The sequence below is a fragment of the Schistocerca serialis genome, chromosome 1 (genome assembly GCF_023864345.2).
Source record: "Schistocerca serialis cubense isolate TAMUIC-IGC-003099 chromosome 1, iqSchSeri2.2, whole genome shotgun sequence".
NCBI lineage: Eukaryota > Metazoa > Arthropoda > Insecta > Orthoptera > Acrididae > Schistocerca > Schistocerca serialis.
Genome location: NC_064638.1, coordinates 1,076,694,479 through 1,076,709,520, shown reverse-complemented (window position 1 = coordinate 1,076,709,520; position 15,042 = coordinate 1,076,694,479). Strand labels below are relative to the sequence as shown.

At 43.9% G+C, this 15,042-nt stretch overlaps 1 protein-coding gene across 1 annotated transcript in view; it reads right to left on the bottom strand.

Moving 5' to 3' along the window:
- Positions 1 to 15,042, bottom strand: part of LOC126455500 (cytochrome P450 4c3) — a 295,097-nt gene that overhangs the window by 229,451 nt on the left and 50,604 nt on the right. Inside the window, exons 3-4 of the mRNA XM_050091254.1 lie at positions 11,688 to 11,778; positions 5,278 to 5,463 (exon numbers count right to left, since the gene is read on the bottom strand). Coding sequence (XP_049947211.1) covers positions 5,278 to 5,463; positions 11,688 to 11,778 — 277 coding nt within the window. The remainder of the gene's footprint in view (positions 1 to 5,277; positions 5,464 to 11,687; positions 11,779 to 15,042) is intronic.

Below are 15,042 nucleotides of genomic sequence, written 5' to 3'. Positions count from 1 at the left end.
ACATCCATGGTTTTCGGGGTCTCTAGAATTATTGGTGACTGTCATGATGACGTTTCACCCCTAGAGTTGGGGGTAGCAGGGGGTGCAAAGACAGCGAAATATCAGCATATCTCTATAACACTTGAAAGAATTTCTACCAAAATTGGTACACATATCTCATTTGCTGTCCAGAAAAATTTACTGTGACAGTAAGATATCCCAATCACACGCATTGCAGAGTGTTTGGGTTGAAAAGGAGTGACATAAAAGCATAAATCAGGAAAGTCTGGAGTAATTTCAACCAAATTTGGAATATTCGTGACTTATTAATTGAAAAAAGAATAAAAAAAAGATACTGTGGGAATAAAATATCTCCACTGACGCTAGGGATGAGGGCGACGATGAGAAGGTGGGACATGTGGGAAGATCCAAAAACATCCTGTTGGGTTTATTTCTTGGAATTAGTTTATGTGGAATAGTTTAAAAGTATGATGAGCAGTCTGTCTCTCATGAGTGCTTTCCAGCGCATCAAGCACATCGTGTATTGGGCCAAAGATCATGCCACATGGGTCAATACCACAGAGACCCTTTAACTTCCTGTCTAGAGTCGGATGGCGTACAACAGATGAAAAATCAGTTGCCAGCGACAGTCTTTTTTCTCAAAACGACAGGAATTTGAATAATCAGTTTCAAATTTAATTTAATGCACAAGAAATCAGTGTGTTTCATCTATTTTGTGCATGTAAATGCGTCTGCTTTGTATGTGTGTGCCTATTTAGAAAGAAAAAGAGGCATTGCAGTGCATGTCGGGCACAGTTAGCCAATAAATAAAAAGAAACCGGACGAGTGGGAGTAAGAAACGTGCTTAACGAAGTATACAGATAGTACATCCATCCCGTGAATCAAGAATCTGGACGATTTTTGCGTTAACGATATCGATGCCGGCATAATATCCGTCCAGGGAATTCCAAGACTTTCGAGAATGTTTTACTTTTAAGTTTAAATTTTTTTGCGTAATTTCACATTTGCTATTGTAAATTCTCATTTATTTTATTAATTTAGGAGTTATGTTAACATGTTATACTAACCGGCAATTGCGAATACGTTGAATTCGTCTCCTCTCGTCCCTGTTGCGATTACTAGTAAAATCTGACAGCAGTCTGCACAGAAGAAAAAGGTACAGCTGGCCATAGGGCTACCGTTGATGTGCAAATGTCGAATTGTCCTGTGGAATGCCTGAACGGGTATTTTACGGGGTATCTGAACCTCATCCTAGGTAAACTGCAATCCTACATCAGTTACCACTGCTACATTGCTTTGAAAAGCTACAGGTGCTGTCTGTAGTAGAATGAAAAATTGAAATGGGATGTGTTATGCTAGAGTTGGCTATTACTGCTAAATCGTAGCTCAGCCAGTTAGCACGAAATATTTGTAAATTATGTATATCAACCTTCCTCTTAAATCACTCTGCCTATTACTGTAAACCAGATCAAAATCCCCATAGTAATGCCTGAGATTTTTGATGGATTACGAATGCAATATAGGTTTGTAATGACACAAAATATATTTTTGTGTGAAACTGGTTATACCTGGTGAACTTCGTTCCGCCTCTGAAAATCTTTATATGTTCTAGCTGACCCGGCAAACGTTGTTCGGGCTAGTTATGTCGATTCAAAGGGGGATATTCGAGTTGTTGCTTTTGGTACGTTTTCTTCAATTACCTACCTATCGAATAGTGAAAGACTGTCACTGGTAGACACCTGGCGGGAATAACTGATCAAGTGATAATTGATTAGTTATTAAATTACTAAAATCGCTATTAAAAATAGGTGTTGCTGGTAAAAGGGTGAAAATTTATGGTTGCGTGTATTTTGTAATGCTACACCATAAAAAAACAAAAATAAAAAGTTCTGTCTAAGAAATAAGAAAACAAAAAAAATGGTTCAAATGGCTCTGAGCACTATGGGACTCAACTGCTGAGGTCATTAGTCCCCTAGAACTTAGAACTAGTTAAACCTAACTAACCTAAGGACATCACAAACATCCATGCCCGAGGCAGGATTCGAACCTGCGACCGTAGCGGTCTTGCGGTTCCAGACTGCAGCGCCTTTAACCGCACGGCCACTTCGGCCGGCCAATAAGAAAACAATTTTTGGGGTGGACCACCCCTATCACTTAGGGGTATGAAAAGTAGATTACGACATATTCTCAGACCTACCGAATATACATGTAAAATTTCATCGGGGTCGATCGAGCCGTTGATAAAGCGATAATTGATCAGTTATCGAAAAGGATTGAAAATTATTAAATTACTAATATAACTATTACAAAATAGGGGTTGGTGGTAGAAGGGTGAAAATTTAAGGTTCTGTGTATTTTTTAATGCCACATCATAAAAAAAAGTTTTGTTCAAAAAATATGAAAAGAATTTTTGGGGTGGACCACGCTTATCACTTAGGGGTATGAAAAATAGATTACGACCCATTCTCAGACCTACCGAATAACATGTAAAATTTCATCATAATCGATCGAGCCGTTTCGGAGGAATATGGCAACTAACACTGTGACACGAGGATTTTATATACAGGGTGGTCCATTGATAGTGTCCGGGCGAAATATCTCACGAAGTAAGCATCAAACGAAAAAACAACAAAGAACGGAACTCGTCTAGCTTGAAGGGAAAACCAGATGGCGCTATGGTTGGCCCGCTAGATAGCGCTGCCATACGTCAAACGGATATCAACTGCGTTTTTAAAATAGGAACCCCCATTTTTTATTACATATTCGTGTAGTACGTAAAGAAAAATGAATGTTTTAGTTGGACCACTTTTTTCGCTTTGTGATAGATGGTGCTGTAACAGTCACAAACGTATAAGTACGTGGTATCACGTAACATTCCGCCAGTGCGGACAGTATTTGTTTCGTGATACATTACCCGTGTTAAAATGGACCGTCTACCAATTGCGGAAAAGGTCGATATCGTGTTGATGTATGGATATTGTGATCAAAATGCCCAACGGGCGTGTGCTATGTATGCTGCTCGGTATCCTGGACGACATCATCCAAGTGTCCGGACCGTTCGCCGGATAGTTACGTTATTTAAGGAAACAGGAAGAGTTCAGCCACATGTGAAACGTCAACCACGACCTGCAACAAATGATGATGTCCAAGTAGGTGTTTTAGCTGCTGTCGCGGCTAATCCTCACATCAGTAGCAAATTGCGCGAGAATCGGGAATCTCAAAAACGTCGGTGTTGAGAATGCTACATCAACATCGAGTGCACCCGTAGCATATTTATATGCACCAGGAATTGCATGGCGACGACTTTGAACGTCTTGTACAGTTCTGCCACTGGGCTCAAGAGAAATTACGGGACGATGACAGATTTTTTGCATGCGTTCTATTAGCGACGAAGCGTCACTCACCAACAGCGGTAACGTAAACCGGCAGCCATCGTGGATTTTCCGTTGCCCAGTAGTAAACCAACCGGCATAATATGCACTACTGCGCAGCGGAAAATCCACGATGACTGCGACGAGTGGAACATCAGCGACCTTGGAGGTTAGTGTATGGTGCGCCATTATGGGAGGAAGGATAATTGTCCCCCTATTTTATCGATGGCAATCTAGATGGTGCAGTGTATGCTGATTTAATACGTAATGTTCTTCCGATGTTACTACAAGATGTTTCACTGTATGTCAGCATGGCGATGTACTTCCAACATGATGGATGTCCGGCACATAGCTCGAGTGTGGTTGAAGCGGTACTGAATAGCATATTTCATGACAGATGGATTGGTCGTCGATGGATTGGCCCGCACGTACACCGGACATGACGTCCCCGGATTTCTTTCTGTGGGGAAAGATGAAGGATATTTGCTATCGTCATCCACCGACAACGCCTGACAACATGCGTCAGCGCATTGTCAATGCATGTGCAAACATTACGGAAGGCGAACTACGCGCTGTTGAGAGTAATGTCGTTACACGTATTGCCAAATGCATTGAGGTTGTGAGCCATATGTTTGTGACTATTACAGCGCCATCTGTCACAAAGTGTAATAAGTGGTCGAACTAAAATATTCATAATTTTTTACGTACTACATGAATATGTAATAAAAAATGGGGGTTCCTATTTAAAAAAAACGCAGTTGATATCCGTTTGAACTATGGCAGCGCCATCTAGCGGGCCAACCAAAGCGCCATCTGGTTTCCCCCTTCAAGCTAGACGAGCTTCATTATTTGTAGTTTTTTCGTTTGATGTTTATTTCGTGAGTATTTGGTCCGGTCACGATCAATGGATCACCCTGTATAAGAATAATTACAAATTAACAAGTTTATGGTTTTTTTCTTTGTACTGTGAAATCTTGCTTCGCGCCAAATTTCATGGTTCCTGGTCGACGGAGCGTACTCTACAGGTTTTGTTGAGCGAGTTTGCGAGTATCAAGAAATGGCTGTTTCTTTTGATTGCATCGACTTAGATGCTGAATTTTTTTTACACACCAAGAGACAGGAGACCTTAGTATGTGTCACAAATTTCGACTTGATACCTCTACCCGTTCCTCAGAAAAACGGCCTTAACAGTCGGGTAGACAGACAGACGGGAACAAGTTATCATGTAAGGGGTCCATTTTTACCGACTGAAGTACGGAACACCAAAAATGGAAGGTCTTGAAAAGAGGACTGGATTGCTTTCCAGGACATTGGCCGAAGTTCTTGTAGCTGAAGAGTAGTAGCGCTTTACAGATGTGGAATGACGTACGATAAGGGAAGTGACACATTGTATTGTATTGTATTGTATGTTAACCGCGGACCTAGAAACGACGGAGAGGCTCCGTCTCCGCCGCAGCCGCAGTGGTCCACAACCCCACGATGACTACCGTAGTCCACTTCACCCCTCCGCCTTTCCACACCGAACCCAGGTTATTGTGCGGTTCGGCCCCCGGTGGACCCCCAAGTGAACGTCTCACACCAGACGAGTGTAGCCCCTATGTTTGCGTGGTAGAGTAATGGTGGTGTACGCGTACGTGGAGAATTTGTTTGCGCAGCAATCGCCGACATAGTGTAACTGAGGCGGAACAAGGGGAACCAGCCCGCATTCGCCGAGGCAGATGGAAAACCGCCTAAAAACCACCCACAGACTGGCCGGTTCACCGGACCTCGACACAAATTCGTGCCGGCGACCAGGCGCTCCTTCCCGCCCGGAAAGCCGTGCGTTAGACCGCACGGCCAACCGGGCGGGCAAGTGACACTTAGGTGATACATAGATCTGCGACTCTATGGGACGAGTTGTACGTACCGCAGATGATGTCGAGCGTGCAGAGGGTGACGTAGGGGAAGACGTTGAAGGGCTGGCCGCCCTCCTCGGCGGCGAGGCGGCGCACCAGCAGCGCGCTCTGCTCGGCGAACACGTCCACGAAGTCGTCCAGGATGCGGAAGTGGAAGGCCGGCGTCAGCAGCTTGCGCCGCTCGTGCCACTTGCTACCTGCGGGAGCACGCCATCTCATCCCTCTCTTATCTAACTATGCTTCTGTGCCTACCGTCGTAGCTGCGTGGTTTCTCTGTCTGAAGCTAAGCAGTCATCCAGTAAGGGTTGCTTTCAGTAATGCAGTGCTGTTGTGGGCTCCTACACTCATGCTCATAAGGATAATTTCAGAATGTCGTGCCACACAACGTGCCACTACACAAAACAGGCGCTAATAGCTTAGGCACATAGGGAACACACACGACACAGATCTGTAAGTCCACGGTATTGTTGATAAGTTGAGAAAACCGTCCCGAAACACACGTGCTACAAAACGCCACTGTTTCCTGCGCATGTACCCCGACATCAGTATGGGATACGATGACCATGCACACATACACAGGCCGTACAACGTTTTGGCAACTGCTGGGGTATGGCCTCTCATTCTTGCACCAGTGCCTGTCGGAGCTCCTGAAGTGTCCTAGGGGTTTGAAGACGTGCAGCGATACGTCGACCGAGTGCATCCCAGACGTGCTTGAGAGCGTTTATGTCTGCAGAACAGGCAGGCCACTCCATTCGTCTGATATCTTCTGTTTCAAGGTACTCCTCTACGATGGCAGCTCGATGGGGCCGTGCGTTATCATCCATCAGGAGGAAGGTGGGATCCACTAAACCCCTGAATAGGCGGACACACTGGTGCAAAATGACGTTCTGCTACACGTGACCTATTACAGTTCCTCTGTACATGGGTGTACGTGCACCAATCATAATCGAACCCCACACCATCAAACCACGACCTCGATACAGGTCCATTTCAAGGACATTAAGGGGTTGGTATCTGGTTCCTGGTTCACGCCATATGAAAACCCGGCGAGAATCACTGTTCAGACTATGCCTGGAATCGTCCGTGAACATAACCTAGGACCACTGTTCCAATGACCATGCACTGTGTTCTTCACACCAGACTTTACGGGCTCTCCTGTGATCAGGGGTCGGTGGAATGCACCTTGCAGGTTTCCGGGCGAATACACCATGTCTGTTCAGTCGTTTGTAGACTGTGTGTCTGGAGACAACTGTTCCAGTCGTTTGCGGTAAGGTCCCGAGCAAGGCTCCCTGCTACACTACGTGGCCGTCTGCGGGCACTGATAGTGAGATATCGGTCTTCTCGTGGTGCTGTACACTGTCGACATCTCATACTGTAGCGCCTGGACACGTTTCCTGTCTGCTGGAATCGTTGCCATAATCTTGAGATCACACATTGTGGCAAACGGACGGCCCGTGCTACGACCTGCTGTGTTTGACCAGCCTCCAGTCGCCCTAGTATTCTACCCCTCATAACGTCATCAATATGTGTTCTTTAAGCCATTTTCAACTCACAGTCACCATTAGCACGTCTGAAAACGTCTGCACACTTACTCGCTGCACCGTACTCTGACATGCACCAACACACCTCTGCGTACGTGGACCGCTGATAGCGCCACCGTGAGACGACCGCAGGTCAAATGGAGCGCATGGTCATACCCCGAGGTGATTTAAACCCGCAAACCGCCCACCAGAGCGTTGTTTCACCATGTATCAACATTATTCTTAATTTACCGCCATGAGTGTAGAAACCCAGCCAGCGATATGGGACTCTATCTTGTAATATTCAACACAGAGCTTGAAAGCTGACTGTTACTTCCCCACTTCGATATTTCAGTTCGCTACTTTTAATGTTTCGGTTAATGTACACGATGATCATTACAGACACGCTGCACGTATGCTCTTCTGAATATAGAATTGGTTACAAACAGTTTGATTAGGTTTGGATTATCTGTGTCACTCTGCAGTCAGATCGCATCCTTAAATTTGTCTCATGGGTCAGAATTTTGAATATGGCAGGGCATAATCTTCAAACAGTGCTTTTTCCGATTGACTTCCACACGCAGTCCAAATTTAAAACCTAGCAGTTACATTACGAACTCTTAATCAGTTATTAAGAGTGTGCGAAAGAACGTTCTAGTGATCCAAGTAAAAAACTTATTGCTGGACCCGATGATAAGGAGGTCACAGAAATGCCCTCCAATTTACGGACCATCGACCTTAATTTGTCCCTAGGCAGATATCGTTTCACACAGAGAGCTGTAAAAAAGTAAAAGAGGTTAGAATATAGTGTTCCGACTTTGGTGGGTCATTAGAGGGCTCTTGCACAGGTGGACAGTGGTGAGATAATAACGTCTTGGCCTTTAAGGAACCAAACCTTTCTTCAGCTGAAATGGTTTAGGGAACCGACAGTAAACTGAAATGAGTATCATGAGACGGGAATTTGAATCTCCTCCTGCCAAATATTACTGTCTTGTCTTAATCAATGCTCCATATCGCTCGTTAATTTCCATTTATTTTAGGATAAGTGAAGTGAAGCTGTCCAACAACTGTTACTCAAGCAATATTTAGGATATGCAGCCCAGTTGTCAATTGTGTGATTATCGCCAAAACATGTTTTGGGGCAACATTATCTCATTTTCATGTGCTAAAAACAAGGAAACCGGCTAAAACAATCCTCGTTGTACCGACAGACTTATAAGGGTTGCATACTTTATGAGTTACAATCTACCTTAAAAATTTTTTATAGCGTTAGGCCTCGTCACAACTTAAAAACAAGCTGCACATGTGCATAGTCAGTTCAAATCTGCCAGCCGGTGTGGCCGAGCGGTTCTAGGCGCTTCAGCCTGGAACCGCGCGACCGCTGCGGTCGCAGGTTCGAATCCTGCCTCGGGCATGGGTGTGTCTGATGTCCTTAGGTTAGTTAGGTTTAAGTAGTTCTAAGTTCTAGGGGACTGATGACCTCAGATGTTAAGTCCCATAGTGCTGAGAGCCATTTGAACCATTTTCAGCTCAAACCGTAAAACATGAAACATCGCAAGCTGGTGCGTCCACTATTCCCAAGACAAACTTGCAAACTGAAAACCGCTGCCATCACTTATCAACGATGATATTTATTTAAAGGCTAATGCTCAGACCAACGATATACTACTATCATAAAATCTTTGAGAAATGCGTGTCTGGTCCTAGCCCCTTCTAACTTAACACTACCTTTACGCTGCAGTCTGAAAGGAAATAGCATGCGAGAATCATGTCACTGAGTAAAGTGTGTTGCTGACTGCTTTCAAGGAGGATATCGCTAAAGTGTGCCAGAAATGCCCTTTAGACACTTCTGTCCCGTCCTCTCATTTAAAACCCCGACGCACTCCTCTTTCAAGGCACAATAAATCTCTATCTCTACTAAATTTGATAGCAACCACCTTTTTTCTTCAACGTGCAACAGCTTCATGCTTTCCCTCAACAAACGCTGCTCATTCTTTGCTACAGGTGACGGGCCTTTCTCTAAATTATTATGCTCTTTAAATCTAACTTTAAAATTCCGTCCCGTCTGCCCCACATATCTTGCCTCAACATCCTAACAATTTGTTTTGTATTGTATATTAACCGTGGGCCTAGAAACGACGGAGAGGCTCCGGCACCGCCGCAGCCGCAGTGGTCCACAACCCCACGACGACTACCGCAGTCCACTTCACCCCTCCGCCGCCCCACACCGAACCCGGGGTTATTGTGCGGTTCGGCCCCCGGTGGCCCCCGCAGGGAACGTCGCACACCAGACGAGTGTAACCCCTATGTTTGCGTGGTAGAGTAATGGTGGTGTACGCGTACGTGGAGAACTTGTTTGCGCAGCAATCGCCGACATAGTGTAGCTGAGGCGGAATAAGGGTAATCAGCCCGCATTCGCCGAGGCAAACGGAAAACCGACTAAAAACCATCCACAGACTTGCCGGCTCATCGCATATCGACACAAGTCTGCCGGATGGATTCGTGTCGCGTACCAGGCGCTCCTTCTCAATCCGGAAAGCCGTGCGTTAGACCGCACGGCTAACCGGACGGGCCCCTGACACTTTACTTCATAAACTCCCGATTTGCTCATCCAGTTCTCATCAGTGTCGATCTAATGCCTCACCATCTGTCCTAATTTGTAGTCCGTCTTGAAAACAATTCTAATCCCTTTGTTGTTAAAAAAACCTCGCAAATTTATGTGAGATGGTCCCCCATTACGGTATGACTCTTCTGAATTTTTATCATTGTGCTGGCTACCATGCCTAACTGCTACATGCAGTCGATTTATCAAACCCGAGTTAAAATCATTTCTACCGCTATTTGTGTAAGGATTTTCATTTCCTCATTCTTGTTTTCCGGACTTAGAGGTATGGAATTAGCCATGTGCACCGTATTTTTGAAAAATGCTAATTTATGTTTATGGGGTGGCATGAGGACTTATCAATAACCGCCCAAATGATAGGCTGACAAGGCACTTTTGCAGCTTGTTTTTAAATTGTGACAAGGTCTAATGGCATAAAAAATTGTTTGAGGTAGGTTATAACTTAGCAAGTACGTAACCATTGTATGTGTGGTATCACCGTTAGATACCACACTTGTTAGGGGTTGCAGTTATCGGCCGCGGTCCGTATTAGTATCGTTGGACCCGCGAGTCGCGACCAGCGCCGCTCCGCGTCTTGTATCAAGTTTCTAGCGAGCTCTATTCAACTCTTGCTCGGGACGTCAAGTAGTAAAGTAGCATAGCCTTCAGCTGATAGGAAGCAACCTCTAACAAGGCGCTTAGTAACGTATGGCCTAAGTGAGACCTCAATAGCTGTCTGCTTATAATTATATGTATACAGCCAAGAAGAATCCTGTACAACCAGTTAAATACAATATATATTATTTTTTACCAACGACTCCTAATTATTTTAGTCGTTGCAGATCCAGACCATGCAGCCAGCACCTTATCGACGTTACTGAAAAACCTGCTGTCACTTATATGTTTCTATTTAGCATTGGCAACCATCAACATTGGCAACGACTCGCTGGTCGTCATCATAACAATATGTCCGTTGGTATAAGGAGGATTGTTTTATCTGGTTTGCTTGTCTTTGCACTTGAAAATGGGATAATGTTGTCCCAAAACAGGTTGAGGCAATAATCACACAGTTGACAACTGGGCTGAATATCCTCAATTTTGCTCAATTTATTTTGCAGCAGTTACAAAATTTCAGTTAATTACGGTTATAAACGTAATTCACACATTTATCAGAAATGAGCTTGCATCCAATTCCAGAAAGTCAGAAAAACATAACCTTAGCATTCAAAGTATTCCAGAACGAACTTTTGCTCTGCAGCAGAGTGTGCGCTGATCTGAAACCCCCTGGCACGTTCAAAATCTATACAACATGATCAAATGGTTGAAATGGCTCTGAGCACTATGGGACTCAACTGCTGAGGTCATAAGTCCCCTAGAACTTAGAACTACTTAAACCTAACTAACCTAAGGACATCACACATATCCATGCCCGAGGCAGGATTCGAACCTGCGACCGCAGCGGTCGCGCGGTTCCAGACTGGAGCGCCTAGAACCGCTCGGCCACTCCGGCCGGCACAACATGATCGCTGGATATCCGGTTCATTTTAAATGTTTTTGTCGTCAGAGTGATGTGTGTTTCAGCTCTTGGTGAATTCAGGCCCTACAACTACATTAATACCAGCTTATTGAATACCAAGAAGCACATGGGGATATGAAAGTGAGTGAGTAATGCTCTTATTAAAGCTGCCTGATCCCATAATATGTTTTAAACGCTTCAGTTATTTACTAGGAATAGTCTGTTCCTAAATGGTGTGTAATAGTTTCTCTAACCCTTGACGTACCTATAGTCGACACAGCGTAAGAAGAAAACTCACAGCTCACAGTACTGTTGTCAACTTTCAACTGTTAAGCGATTACGACTGCAGGCAAAGACAGTAGCCGTCTACAGAGCTGTGACCATACTGAGGCGTTGCTATAGACGCGTTTACAAAATCGCGTTACGTGATTGGTTGATACAGGCGTTTGGGACTGCCACTCCTAGTCCACTGCAACTGTCAGCGAACTTACGCCGACTCAACTATAACTGCTTACAGGGGAATCCAAAATTTCACATGGTCTTCGAACCATGGTGCAGCTTGCGTTTCTCACATACACAAACAATTAGCTGAGTGGAAAGAAATGATTAGTGAGAAACATTCTAGAACTCTTCGATCAAGAATCTAACAGTTACCCATGTAACGACCGAGATATGTTTTTAGTGGTATTTGATAACATACAACCAATGACCAATAGTTCTATCTCCAGTTTGTGTGAATGTGTGATTGAGAGAAGACATCAGGATCGGTAGAGCAGAACTTACCCCCGCTGGTGAGCAGACCAGTCCCGAGCCAAGGCTGCAGGTACACGTAGTCTCCGCTCTTCTCGATGTGCTTGTTGCTGTTCAGGATGGGCTGCCAACACGAAAGACACTTATGTTTCTCTGTCAGCTGTTACTGGAGCAACTGTGCTGACAATCAGTTCTCTGCAAAGAGCTCGTTTTTTTTTTTTTTTGCACCAGATTGTCCATCTGTTATTGACCTCTAAGTTCAGTAAACCAATTTTGAGATTAATTATGGGTAGAATGGCTCCAGGGCTTCCAGCACAAATACGTGCAGCCGCCGTAGTCGGCGCTGCTGTAGCCGAAAAATCCAAGAAGGCGAGGAAATTTGTGCTAAGGTCTTATGGGACCAAACTGCAGAAGTCATCGGTTCCTAAGCCTACACACTACTTAATGTAACTTACACTATGGACAACACACACACACACATGCCAGAGAGAGAACTCGAACCTCCGACGGAGGGAGCCACACGGACCGTGACAAGGTGCCTGAGACGGAGCGGCTATCCCGCGCGGCTGAAGGCGTGGGTGACACTGAAAAATGCAAATTGGAAATAGCAGAAAATTAAAAAAAAAAAAAAAACGGAAGATGGCAGAGACAGCTCACAAGGGGAAGGCCTGAGACGCGGCCAACCGATTCGGCTCGAATTTGGCAGGTCGCTTGTGTACAACCTAAAATGTAGGCCTCTTAAGATATTTTGGAGGAGGAATTCGCAGCACTTCTACTCGGAATTGTTTTCACGTGACAAGGCTTAAAAGCTTAATTCTTTACTAATTCATGGCATTTAGGAAATTAGTTTGCCTACCTTATTACTATTATAATTCCGTGTTGAGTTGCGTACCTTATTAACCCTCCTATCCCCACGAATTCTGATACGAAAAACATTAAAAAAAATGAAAACCATACTGCTCTCGGCCTCTCGGCGAAAAGCGTTTACCATGTGGGTACATAAGCGGCAGTTGTAAAAGTTTCTTTCCTCGATTTCTGGAAAAGTATGCGTTTGTGGACCCCGTACCTGATAATGAAAAATACTCTTCTTATAATTATCTATCGATCCCACCAATTTTGAGTTGATTGCTCAACGTAAACATTAGGGGTGATTTTCTCAAAAACGGGAGGGTGTTGAGCCAAAATATCTTAGAGTCCTTCGTTTTAGGTTGTACACAAGCGACCTGCCAAATCTGAGCCGAATCAGTTAGCCGTGTCTGAGGCCTTTCCCTTGTCAGTTGTGCTAAGTTTAAAATAGCGGGAAACTTAAAAAAAATCCATGATGGCGGAACTAAAGCAGCCGTGCTTTGTAACCCCTCCGATATTAGAATAAAGGATGGTGCCATGTTCTACAGTAAATGAAACATATGCATTACGTGCCATGTTCAAACGTTTACAGACAGTTCGTAACATTTATCAAAATACGTAATCTGTACCTAAGTTACCTAAATTTTGAATCATGTTTAAAAATATGGAGATCGTTTACGTCAGAGGAATTAAAAATCACAACTTGGCTAGTTCCCCCATCCTGGATATTTTCTTTCTATTTCCCGCCATTTTAAACTTAGCAAAACGAGTTACTTTCACCATCTTACATTTTTTGAAATTCCCACAACCACCATCTTACACTTTTTAAATTTCTCACCATTGCCATTTTGGATTTTTCAGCGACTACAGCTCCGAATAGCGGCGGTTGTTTGGATTTTGCGCTGAAAGCCCTCAGCTGTTATGGGCACTATTACGTGTCTTCAACTAATTTAATTTTTATTTATTTCGAAAGTAGACTTTCACACTCACGAGAAACTGAATATATGGCGCCTTCCTGACACCTACCTTGCAGTAGACAGCATCACTTTTGTCCTGGTTGTCAAGGCAAACTTCACGGTATGCAAGCACTTTGATCTACGATTACTTATCTGGTGCACACGACTTACAGAGTTTGGTTGACTGTTGATCCATGATGCATACATCTTGTTCACTGGCGAAGCATGTATGGCCATATGATTAAGGTAATGCGACGTGCTGGGCAATGCATGCACCCTCAGTGCTTACGGAATCTTCCTTAAATTATTCTGCAACATTTCGGTATCTATTGGGAGAAAGATGAGGTGAGGGTGCATCGGAGAATCATGTCGCTTGTAATATTTGTAAGTGAACAAATGGATGCACATCGGAGTATGGGAACCTGTACTATTAGACGCATCTGATTTTCCATTTCATATCATGTAAATATTTCAAACACGACAGTACTTTCACTACCATCCTAAACCTGTCCTTATATGGGGATAAGTGTAATATAAGACCTACAAGAAAAAAGAACCAGGTAGTCCCCGATTTCAAAATTAGCGTTGAAGGTCTTAGCATGTAAAATCAGTGTGGGGAAGGCGAATACGTGACTGATGTGTTACGTTCTGGAAATGTGCAGTTCTGTAAAGTGGATCGCACACAAGAGACTAAGAGGCTAGAGCAGTGGTTCCCAACCTTTCTTAGACCATTACCCCTGAGTGCAATCTGACATTAGTACCTGCTCCTCCTCCCCCCCCTCCACCCCCCTCCGCCACTTTTCCCACCATCCCACCACCGTCAGCATCAGCAGCTAACTAGACTTAAAAAGGAAACAGAATTTTGTTTGAACACATTTATTTTTAAAATGATGAAAGGTGAATAAGATTTAGTTTTTGTGTTTTTTTAAGCCACGAATCAATGAATCAATGGGACAGTTGCTTCTACTTACGTCTAACAACCTTTTTTCTATATTTGCGCATCATAAATCGTGCTCCAAATCTATTCAGTTTTTTTCCCGCTACCAATGTCAAAAATCTACTTCCGCATTTATAAATCTTGAATGTCACATTTCTTCTCCATGTGTTGTGTTTGGGTAGTATGCGTATGTGTATGTGTATGTGTGACTGTGTGAATGAATGAATGACGAAGCAATTCCCCAGTGCATTCGAATGCTACATGCAGCTCCTTCTCAGATAAGAAAGCTGACTTTACACAGAGAGGTCAGAACATATATTACAAAACGTGCTGCCCCTACCCTATTCCTCTCCTCAGCGGCACTTACTTCACCTACATCCCTATTGAAAATCAACCAAACTAAAATGTGAGCACTATACTGTTTCTAAATCACTCCATTGCTTAACTCTTACTTCTAACTAACATGCTTCCGATTGTTAATGCTTCGTATCTGATCAATCTGATGATAATAATAATAATAATACTGTAGTAGCCATTAAATAGTTAGTGTCGTAACATGCTGTCAGTTCATTTGTCTGTTTAGAAGCGAGTACTGAAATTTCAGGTCTGTTGCAGGAACTATCTACAACTTGGGAAAAACATTTACGTG